Source organism: Triticum aestivum, chromosome 3B (genome assembly GCF_018294505.1).
Source record: "Triticum aestivum cultivar Chinese Spring chromosome 3B, IWGSC CS RefSeq v2.1, whole genome shotgun sequence".
Classification (NCBI taxonomy): Eukaryota; Viridiplantae; Streptophyta; class Magnoliopsida; order Poales; family Poaceae; genus Triticum; species Triticum aestivum.
Window position 1 is genome coordinate 6,774,890 of NC_057801.1, and position 12,102 is coordinate 6,786,991.

General features: G+C 43.2%; 1 protein-coding gene and 1 long non-coding RNA gene across 2 annotated transcripts; one reads left to right on the top strand and one right to left on the bottom strand.

Annotated features, from left to right (window-relative positions):
• The first annotated feature begins 2,010 nt into the window (after positions 1 to 2,010).
• Positions 2,011 to 6,090, top strand: LOC123064283 (uncharacterized). The gene is made up of 3 exons (XR_006430665.1): positions 2,011 to 2,113; positions 2,231 to 2,486; positions 2,602 to 6,090. It is a non-coding gene; the product is annotated as an uncharacterized lncRNA (long non-coding RNA).
• Positions 6,091 to 9,050: 2,960 nt separating this feature from the next.
• On the bottom strand, positions 9,051 to 10,963 carry LOC123064284 (uncharacterized). Its single transcript, XM_044487792.1, has 2 exons — positions 10,854 to 10,963; positions 9,051 to 10,342 (listed from the first exon to the last, which is right to left on the bottom strand). Exons 1-2 carry the CDS (start codon positions 10,854 to 10,856, stop codon positions 9,167 to 9,169), a joined length of 1,179 nt encoding a protein of 392 aa, XP_044343727.1. The 5' UTR covers positions 10,857 to 10,963; the 3' UTR covers positions 9,051 to 9,166.
• Between the last annotated feature and the right edge of the window lie 1,139 nt (positions 10,964 to 12,102).

Below are 12,102 nucleotides of genomic sequence, written 5' to 3' on the forward strand. Positions count from 1 at the left end.
GCTTTATCGTATTGTACAGCGTCGTGATGCTCTGGTTGCAACGAGTTTGCAGTCCACTCCCCTGAATATTCAGTTTAGGAGGGTGCTTGTTGGAGACCGGTGGGAAGACTGGCTTCATCTGGTGCGTAGGCTGATGGAGGTTCAGCTTACACATCAACCCGATAAGTTGTGTTTGAAGCTTACTAGATCTGGGAAATTCACAGTCAAGTTGATGTATATTGATGTCATCAATTCGAGTGTGATTCCTACATCCAAACATGTTTGGAAAGTTAAGGTTCCTTTGAAAATCAAAGTGTTTATGTGGTTTGTACATAAACAAGTTATCTTAGCAAAAGATAATCTGGTTAAGCGAAACTGGACAGGATCTACTAGGTGTAGTTTCTGTGACCGGGATGAAAATATCAAGCACCTCTTCTTTGATTGCCCGTTGTCAAAGGTCTTATGGCGTTCGGTGCAAGTTGCCTTTAACAATCCTCCTCCGCATTCGGTCAGGTCGTTATTTGGAACGTGGCTGGTTGGGATAGAGTCCGAAACAGCTAGACAAATTCGAGTAGGAGCGTGTGCGTTGTTACGGGCAATTTGGAACTTCAGAAATGATTTGGCTTTTAACAGAACAACAACTATTCATTTTTTGCAGGTTTTATTCCGGGCTACTACGCTAATCCGTATGTGGTCCTTACTCACTCCGATGGAGGCCAGGGAGCATTTGGTTACTGGATCTCTCCGGTGGGAGATGGTAGCACGGGATATCTTCAACCGGTTTGGATGGCGGTCATGTAATAGGATAGGTGACTAGTTTACCTATTAATCTTTAGCCAGCTGGTTGTGGCTTTTGGGCCTTTTTTGCTTTTGTTGCTCTTTGTGAGCCAGCTCTTTTTCGAGCAGACCACTAGACTCTGTTGAACTTATTTATTTTTATATAAATAAATGTGGCCGTATGCATCTTTCTGATGCAGAGGCCGGGGAGTCCCCCATTTTCGAAAAAAACAAACATCCTTGCGAGAATATCGTAGCAGTATGGCCTGTCTGTTGAGGATTCAACGTGAGCGAGGAGGTTAGTGATCATTGACTTGTGGGGGAGGTAGAGACGTGGAGTTTGTTCCTGATGGCTGGAGTCGATGGATGGGATGCCGAGTAGATCATCCTCTTCTTCAGTGGTTCTTGGCTGGCCGACGGCGACGAGGCCACCCGCCATGACAACACAGCAACAAAAAATCCTCCCTGAAGGAGGCTCAAGAACGAGCCAAATCATCTCCAATCAAACTGGCAAAGCCAACAGCCGATCGACACCACTTTGTGATCGAAAATCCTCCGGCTACGCTCTTTCCAAACCATGTACATGGTAACGCGGCAAGAACATCCCATGTACTCAGCCAGATCAAAGCATGACTTGCTAGCTATTACTTCTTTGGCCAGCTGCACAACTATGAAGTCGACCACGCCGCTGCCGCCGAAGACGGGCACTTGCCGGGCAAATCCCGCGGCGGAACTATAGGGCGACCAGATGGACACGTGCGTGGAGCGCGTAGGACTCCGTTGGCCGCCAAGACATAATTAGCCATAATTAGCCGTTTGACAGTGGGGTGTATTTGTAAAAGAAAAAATATCATACGCACAACCAGCTACTAGCTGGCACAAATTAAAGAGCAAGGAAGAGCTACCACCCCTTCAAAATGAAAGAGAGAAAGAGCTAGAAAGCACACAAACAGTGCATCACGCGTGCGTACCTTGTCGGCTGTGAGATGCTGCAACTATGCGGCCATCTGCGGGCAAACACAGGCAGCCGCAAATATATAGGAGTATATATCAAAGTTTTAAATAGCGCGCTAAACATCTTAGCGGCGGACCTCTTCCAAATGCTATAGCGTGCTATAGCGAAGCTATAGCGCGCTATTTAAAATGTTTTTTTATTTGTTTGGACCAAAGTCTCTTAGCGCAAGACCTTTTGTAAACGCTATAGCGTGCTATTTAAAACAGTGGTATATATAAGGCCAACGCTTTCTTTTTAGAGAAGGCGCTAGGCGCAGGCTCTCAACCGGTCGGGCCCATCGTCCCTACAGCGGCGGAGACAAGCCCCTGGCAGCCTGGCAGGCGTGAGGGCCGCTTCCTTCTCGTACTGTCTCGAAAACTGTAACCTGGGGCGGCCTGGGTCCTCGCCTATCCCTGGCGCCGCCACTGTGTCCCTGTAACTTGAGTCGAATCTCATCCTTCATCCTCGTGTACAACACAGGGCTGGCCCTGGGCCATGGCGAAGAGTGCGACCGCATGTAAGCCTCAACCTCGATGGACATCGGCGAGGACCGGCGCAGCGGACCAGCCACACCACCCCGATGCTTGAGGCGTTGAACGCAGAGCCGAGGACAAGCACCGCTGCAGGCTGCAGCATATTCCGGCCACCGGTGAGAAGGCGGTCGTGGCCGTCAGGGCGGTGGCGAGGCGAGGCTCCAGATCATGGAGTTTCTGATTCTGAGTTTTCATTCTGCAACGTAAGGCATTCATGTGATTTTTCCAGCAAATACTTTGATGCTTGTCTATGAATTTCTGTTATGTGAAGTGATGATTAACTTTCTCTCTTTCTATACGACTCTTGCCGGCTGCCAGGCAGGAGATATGTTGATGGCTGCTTGAAGCATTGCTTGAACAAGGACTCAAAGAAATCAGGTGTTTTCTTTCTTTTTCATGTATTTTGCAGAAAACCCTTTACACTTTCTGTGAATAAACCTGCAGTACACACTTAAGTCACAGCTAAACCGTTATTTTACCTTTTTCGAAAACCCTCTGACTTTTTAGGCACTTCAACCGCGGGTCATATTAAATCAAACAAGTGATTTTCTAAATAATCCATGTCTTTTGAACCGTAACTCCAATTTTAACACGTTATACATAAAATTTGATTAAAAAATGTGTAGAATCTAAATATTATGTTATTTTTACCTGTTAAATATTTTTTAAATATTATTTGCCGTTTTTCTTTCGTACCGGAGGCTATCCGGTTGCAAATAAACACTCACTAAAATCACATAGAGACAAAAGAAAACATCGATAACCACACATGTACACCTCTGAAAACCCTCACAGGGAAAAACAACAGATTTTTCATCGGGCGCGCGCGAGAGAGAGGGCGAGAGACGCCTTAAGATTAACCACATTCAAAACGTTTTGATTTGTGTGAACACTGAAGCCACCGTCGGCGAGGGTGAGAAGGAGGATAAGCGGCAATACAAATGTGATGCCAGTCTAAAATAAAGGATGTGGACCTATTGTGGTCTTGAGTGATGGTTATTGAGTTAAGAACATGTGTTATTTTTCTTCCGTTGCAACGCACGGGCTCTTTTGTTAGTGTTGCCTAAAAGGCATTTATCTGGTTGTGAGGAAGAATATAATAATTGTATATCGGTTATTGGAACCTGAAAATGTATCACCGCTGAGAGAACAACAACCTATCATATAGGGAAACGTTTAGAGTCGGGCCCATTTTACCGGGCTTGCACAAGAGCCTCTAGCATATTAGGGCCGGCCTTGCGTACAACTTAAATACCAGAAATCTAACGGAAACATGGCCGTCGCGCTTGCCCTCCGCCATCACACCCTCGCCCTAGGCTGCTTGCACTTGCCAGCCATTCGGCGGCACCCGTGCTCGCCCCCAGCCGACCGCGCTCATCGTCTCTCGTCGTCATTGTGGAATACGCCTCGCTGGTCACAAAAGCCTTGCCATCATCATCGCAGCAATTTCCGTTGTAGGTCATAGCAAATGCCGATCACACAGTTGCAACAAAAAATGTCGTCGATTGTAGCTCGCCGTGCCTGCTGAGTTGCAGCACTTGGCGAAAATCGACCTCACTGGTTCGCAGCAACCCACCACCAACATCTCTTTTCATGCTCATGTCGTGCTTGAAGTAGCGTGGTAGTTCATGAATGGATGCAGCTCCCCTAAATGCTCTTCTTCAACCAGAGAACAGTGCACGTACCGAGCCATTGTTCCCGACCGCCCGATGCCATCCACGCCATCATTTCCTACCCGAGCTAGCTCCACCTCCGCCGGATCCAGCCAGCAGCTGTACTGGCGTCCTGAGGTCGCGATCAGGACCTCGTTTCAGCGCCATCGCCACCTCGCACACGCACGTATGGGACATCTGGTGATCGGGGTCCGACGCCTCCTTGTGCACGCCACCATTATCCTTGAGCTCTTCGGCCAGCCGAGTGCTGCGGGAGGGTAAGGACCTCCGCCTGCATCACCATGCTCGTCATGTTGTCCATTGGCACAGCAATATGGATGAAAAGAGCCATGGAGAAGCTGGCTGAACGCGTGTCCCAGCACCAAGACAATTAACAGTGTTTCGCAGTTTCGGTTCCCGGGTCACAACTCGAAGCCTCATCATTTTTTTTCCTTCATATTGGATCTTGGTTCCGTCTTTGTTTGGTACACATAGAGTTCCTCTCTCTTGAGTCCATCGTGGATCTTTTATTGTTTTTTTTCCTTCAATGCTTGGAAATGAAAAAGTAGATATTTCATGCTCTCTTTTTTTGTTCATGAGACGGTCAAGATCTGGTTCGTGAAATTTGCATGGTTACTTTTCTTGTTTGTTCATGAAACTCCGAAGAAACATTTTCATGATTCTTTGTTCATGCATGATCTGTATTTCTTAGATCAGCTTTGTTTGCTCACAATAGTGACTACGATGAAATGGCTCCAAATAAAAATCAGAGTGGAAAATTCTGATAATAATTCGTTGCCTAGCCGAGTGAAACTATTTTGAAGATGTAGAAGGAACGCAAACATATGAAACTTGTTAAACATGATTATAACTGATGGAACATCTAGGAAACTGACAAAACATCCCTTAAATTTAGCTCAACTAGAACTGAAACTACTGCCAAAATTATTAATTTCCTGCTCATCTTGTATTCATAGAGTTTCGTCATAGATGTTATTAGAAAACAAATCCAAAAGGGCCTGGCTTTCTGAGAAAACTACAAGTACAAGCCAACTGGGGTTGCCAGGCCGTTGTAGATGTTTCACATGAATTTTTATACATGCATGTTTCAGGAAGGTTTGGAAACAAGTTTCAATCATTTTACTGGACATGGTTCAAAGATCATATACCTGCGCATGAACATTAAGACATCAAATATTAAAATTCATTCAACAATTTCTTTCTATTATCTCTATAAAAAAATAAAAAATCCGATCCTTTTTTTTCTCTCTGAAAAATATTGAACTTGGTGGATAAAACTACAACCGCGAGCAAAAATAAAACTAGTGGTTCATGTCGAATGAGCTAGGGATTGTTGTTCGTAACAATAGCCAATAATTAGATAAAGAAATTTGGGTAAAGTTCTGCAATAAGGGGAATATCGGAGACCGAATAGGTTAGGGCTCAAATATGTTTTTGCAAAACACCACCTGATTCACAAAGTGGAGTGAATGGTTTGCTATTCTCCCCATCTCCCTCTCTCTGGTCTCCGGTCTCTATCAGTTGCATTTGGTGGCATTAATTCTCGCGATAGCCTCTAGAACTGCACTGCATGACCGCCCAATAGCAACTTTCAGACCACAAAATCATGGAATCAAAACACAACTTTCAATCATAGTTACGTTCACATGGAAGAAATTAAGCAACATACGTGTGGAATAAGAGTACCGGTCAGAAGCCGGGTGGGAAACACGCGTAGGAGAGCATCCAGCAGAGTTGATCACGCGTGAGGAACGAGGGCTAGTATTCATGTATTGGAAGCAACCTTGACTTTTTGTACCTAACAGTACTAGTACCCCAGGTTGCGTGGCCGGCCTGAGATAAGCGGCGAGTTCAGTCATCGATTGGATGTCGTGGATGGGAAATCACTGGCCATGACTTATCGCTCAACCACATTATTATTCCATGAAAAGGAAAGCAATGAAGACTACGGACTTATCGCTCAACTACATTACTGTACAAATTATTCCAGTACAATTAAATCGAGGAAGGCAATGGATTACTAATCAACCACATTACTGTATTGATTATTCCCTGAAAACCAAATCGATGAGGCCTACAGATGAACGCTCGACCACTGTACTGTATTAATTATACTCAGAAAATTAAATTGAGGAAGCCTGTGCTGCTATTCTGTAATATAAGTGATTTGGACACAGTATTAATTTCCTGATCTGTTGTTTGGAGCTGGTGACGCCAGCCTCCTAAATGTTGTAAGATCTTTTTGGTGGTGTTCGAGAATTGCGAAAACCAGGCGGCAGCTCCTATTTTTCTAAAAAAATGTTGATGAAGATAGCTAAAATTCAATTGGGTGCCTGGCTCATCTACACCCGGTGAACCGTAAAATAAAATGAAAAGCATAAAGTTTTAAAAGAAAATCCAATATCTTTTTGTGATGCAGGATGCTCAAGTGAGTGATGCTCATGCAAAACTTCAGGGTGTTTGGAATTTCGAGGAGCTCATGGCAAAAAAGACAAAATCAAATGTGAACAATGTTGTTTTCAGAAGTTTCTCCGACACCCAAAATTTATCTTTTTTGCCGCGAGCTCCTCGACTGTCCAAACTTCACCAAATTTTGCACGAACATCACACACTTGGGCATAATGCTACCTGCAAGAGATGGTATATGAAAATACACTGGTATAGCTTTTTATCTAACTAGCAAAACCCTGTGTTGTGACATGCGTCTGATGGGGAATCAACTGTACGTACCCACCAGATGTGCTGGCACATCCCCACTTGGCATGCGGGTCCAGTAGATAATTCTCCACGGGTTGTCCCGTTGTTAACGCAACAGCAGCAGGAAAGCGAGACAAAACACACGTGTCCAAGATGGACTGTCGTTGCTTAGTCAAAAATAAGTGTCTTTGATTTGAACAATTTTAGTACAGGGGGAGTATAATACAATACTGCACATGACGTCAATGAAATATTCTCCTGGAACCACTGAATAGTGTGTTGCTCTAATAGGACGTGTACTGAAAAACCTGAAGCGAACAGAATGCAAAAAAACCAGCTTGGGTAATTAAGCCATCTAGCCTAGTCGGCACTGAAATGTGGGGCCGATTTGTCAGATTGGGGACAAATAAACATGGGTGAAAAGTGGCAGCAGTTTGCTTAACTGCGTAAAATTGTGAAAATTCTGCTAATGAGATATTTTCTATCACAATATGAAATATTGGGGTAAAAATGGAATTTAGTCTAATTGATACTTTCTAATTCGAAATACTTTACCTATTAGGTTTCATTAGGACAACCCTGAAGGCTTGTCTTAACGAAAGGCTTGACCAACATGCACTAATAGATGTCAGTAAATTTTTCTTTCGATAAAGGACATTTTCATTCAGTCGATATATTAAGGTGATACAACCATAGTTAGTGAATGGCTGGCCTCTGCATAACACGATGCACATAGCCAACATGTCCAAAAATATATAATATTGTTGAACACCACCATCCATGATGTGAGAAAATCTCAATGTATGTATGCTCCAGCTGGATAGACGCCGTCATAAAAAGGTCCATGTAATCCGGTCTCTATAGGATAGACTAAGTAACCTTTATAGGAGATGAAACACATTGTTTTAAACCACATGTTTACTGAAAAGCGACAGATCATGTGGATAGGCAACATTTGTATAGTTTGAAGAAAATCATCGCAAGTATGCCATGAGATATTATCTAGCAGATGGGATATATCCAACATGGGCCATATTTGTGAAGCCAATGGCGAACTACCAAGATAACAAGAGTCACTTGTGAAGGCTCAAGGACTTGCTAGGAAGGATATGGAGTGGACATTTGCGGTGTTGAAGCCCGATTTTCTAACATCTGTGACCCGGCTAGATTATGGAAAGAGAAGACACTCTAGAGGATCATGACAACATGTGTGATCATGCATAATATGATCACTGACCACGAGCGTGGTCAAGTGGTGGGCTATGAGTACAAGGGCATCGGAAGATGGAGGATGGTTCGTAAGAAAGAATACCAAATCAGAAGATTTATTCAAGTTCACCAAGAGATTGAAGACCGAGCTTCCCATGAGCAACTCAGAGATGATCTTGTGGGGGAGTTCTGGTGTTCCATGGCTAACACGTGCAATAGTTTCTTCATGTTTGTCTGATGACCCCATGCATGCTTTGTGCTGACATTGAATTTTGATTTATGTTTGAATTTGGATTTGAGTTAAACTTTGAAAATCAAAAATTGTGTTTTGTAAATGTTTGGTGCATAATCAAAAAATGTTTGATTCATTAGACGGTGAATTCGTGAGACTTTTAGTGTGTATTTGCACAATTAAAATAGATATAGAAGCTAGGTGATAAAATATAGGTAAGAAGTTTTAGGTAATCTCTTGCAGAAGAGCAGAAAAATATTCCCTGAGTCTTCTCTCTCCTATACCTAAAAGCCATTTTAGGTGGCCAAATTTAAGCTAGCTATTGGATATTATCTTAAGCCAGTGTGTCAGTGTGTCTAATCAGAATATTTTGTTAAGGGAAGTGAGTAATAGAAGGGAAACTACGCTGCTCTATGCACTCTTAATTGTACGCCTACCTAAAAGAAGAACCAAATTACCTAAATATGTACAACATCTGTTATATAACATAAGTATACAAGTAAAATACATCGTAGGTACTTAAACTATCAGTAGAGTGCCAAATAGCTCCTAAAACTATGAAAATAATCAATCTAGATCCAGAAAGTCATTAAGTGGGTCACAATAACACCTACCAAGGTCAATTAGGACCCTTTTATTACACATGGCCGTTAACTCCATATCACCAAGTATAATTGCCATGTCATCTATCTATAAACGACAAATATTTTGTAAATAGTACCACGAGAAACTAAAGCCCAACCAATTTCACCCATCTTCGTTGCATGGTAGGAGCGTTTTTCCATAATTTTTTATGTCTTTGGCGGGAGTTGTTGGCACCAAATTACATGGCATGCCATGTGTTATGGTTTGGGCCTCATTGGCCTTGTTAAGAGTTGTGTTGACTCACTTAATGTACTTCTAGAATTTGGATTGATCATTTTCATAGTTTCAGGACATACTTGGCACTTTGTCAATAGTTAAGGGCCTATTATACACTTCTCTCAACATATATACTTGTGCAGGTGCAAAAATTTGTGCAAAGATAGCCTACTTATGCAGTACTATAATCACAACTACTTTACAGATATGATCATTTCCCACTTGCTTTACCAGCCATTACTACAAATAGAACTGTAGCGATTACAATGCATAAATGAGCGCAGAAGGAAGCAAGCTTGGCAGCGGAAGCAACATGTGCAGATGAAACACAACCGGCGAGACCACTCCTTATGTTAATCTGAGATAGGAGCCTCCATGAGAGACCAAACCCAATAGCCATGGAAGATAATAGTAGAAAAAATCTGGTCAACTTGCTGGGTGAAGCATTGCTTATGGCTGATACCGACACGGCCAAGAATCCAGTGAAGGTGGCCTTTGTCAGTTCCAGCGACGCCGGCCTTGATTCTTGTTCATCTTGTGTGTTTCCCTTCAATGCAACCAGGACCGGGAGTTGACCGAAGCTTACAGCCGGAGGCAGCAAGACCCACAGGGCAAACTCAAGCGGTGTGAGCTTAAGCATGACGACCAGCAATAGTACGAAGATACCAACCGCCATGATGCAGTCTAGGACGAGAGTCAAACACACAATTTGTTGCTCTCCCTCACTTCTTTCTTCTTGGCTACCATGCCTATGTACCGCAAAACATGGAGGTGGGGTCATCTCGAGGAACATTAAGCACACTCCAAAAGTGCAGACGATGAAACTGATGTAGCCCACTAATTCCTCGCCCTTGCGACCCGTCTGACCGTGACCATTGAGGGCCAGACCTTCGAACCCCAGAAAAAGAATTCCAGTGACACTGGTCAAGAACTCATGTGATTCATCCAGTACACTGTGCATGTCCGTTGTGTATTCCCGACCATCGTCATTCCGTGTGTCGTGCACGTAGTAGCAGACGGTCCGAACCAAGACCAAGATTCCACATATGACGCCAACAGTGACAAAAATGGATTTGGAGATAATGAACTGTGCAATCAAGCAGGCGAGGACGACGAGGCAACAAGACGAAAGGGTTGCCAGACTCGTCGTTACAGGGATAGGACTTACGCCCAGGCCAAGGAATCGCTCAAAGAAGCAGCACGCGAGCAAGGGGCAGATGCCAGTTATCAAAGTAAAGCCGGCCATGGTGATCAATGGTATAGGGACACCATGTCCGTACACCTCGCCATTGAGGTCGACTAAGTTGAGAGCCAGTGCGAGAAGCACCGGGCATATCATAACGACCACTCCTTCTGCCAAGCCCCGGGAACGGTTTAACAGTTCAGCCTAAATCAAAATTAAAATCAAAACATGATGTCATGGCCGAGTAATAAGAAAAAGAAAAAAATGTGCTTAGAGTGACAAAATCTATTGAAAATCATAAAAAAATGGCAAGAAAAAAATTTGATTATCAATCAAATAATAAAATATATTAAAAATATAGTGTAGGAAAAATGAAAAGTTAAAGAATATATTTATACTTCCACAAATTTTGAAAAACAGAGAGGCAATTTCAAATATCATTTTTGTCTAAATGAGGATGTTGCACCCCGCCAGTTCAAGGTAGACGTACTAAGAAATGGATATATGGGGGATCTACTGGTTTACTTTTGGTATTGGCATCTTATATAGTAAGAGATGGTATAATAAGTGTAACAAAGTGCCTTGGCTGCTGGGTTGCATGTTTCTGTATTAGTGTTCCTGATTTTGGTCGCTACTACTTTCAGTTCTCAGTGAAACAGATTAACAGAAAATTCTACTATCTGTGTTCAAGCGATAGAGAGGCATGCATACGTACCATCTCGAAACCGTGTCCGATGAGCTTGGTGAGAAGTTCCTACAAACAGATCACGTTCGTTTCATTAATTTCCTCAAAGTGGCAAATTAAGGAATCTGTAGAAAGAGAGAAACCAGAAGAGGATGCGAAGACCTGCACTTACCTTGGCTCTTCTCTAAGGGTGGAACTGCTGAGCTAGCATGCGCTTGCCAATTGCAGGTTTGGAACACTTAAACTAGCCAGATGGACGGCAAATCACGCGGAAAGAGTACTGCAACAAGGGACCAGCGACGGAGCCGACGACTTGACCGAGTCAATGATTGGCACCAGTAGCAGTATTGTAGGTCTAGAACAGTCTCAAATAACGCGGAATCTTTATTTCACAATTAATGTTCATAAAATAGTACAGAAACATCAGTGATAATTAAAACTTTATTTCACTATCAGTACCCAAGAAGGAATAATGTACAGTAGAAACATCCTAATTGCACTGAGTGGAGAAGACCAGGTTCCTCATTTTGTTTTGAATTCAAAGATTTGGCCGTGTGGAGACTGATTGATCTGCCTTCAATAAAAAGTCGACCAAGGCGTGTGGAAGGAAAAGGAACTTTTGGCCAGCAGTGCGAACTGAGCAAAGCTCAGATGGTTAGTTCCTTGTGGTGGAACCAGCCCACCCAGATTCATGTCCTAAACTTGGCAGGGTGCTCGCATAGGGTGAGGAATTTGAAGTTGTAAGATTAGAGTTTGCAACTCTATTTGTAGTCATCTTAGCGATATTATTGGTATGGGTTCCCTTGGTTTTATCTCTGTGTGATGTTTGCTTATAACCCTCTCATGCATGAGTAATTCCCCATAGCTAAAAATAGCCCCTTCTTCCTCTGTGATGTTTGAAACTCTATGCTTCCCCGAAACTTCCGGACCATGCAGAAATATGTGGTAACGGTTCGATTGGGGGCTAGCTAAAAATAGCCCCTTCTTCCTATGAAGGAGACGACTCCATCATCCCTTCATTGATTCTAACTCAACATTTTTGGAGATCTTCCTCCCCTTTCACTCGAACTTGTTGATTTTTGGGGACTGAAAGACAAGTGCCCAATCTATACTCCCACCAAAGCAGAAGTTGATTCCCCCTTGTTTCTTTGATGGATCTTGCTACTCTTGGAGCATGGAGACTCCTAGGTGGTAGCAGTCCTCAGTGAGAAGCCGATTTGTGATTTTTTTTCTGTCGTTTGTGAAGGTTTGGAGGCCGCCTCAAGGTATACCACCAGTG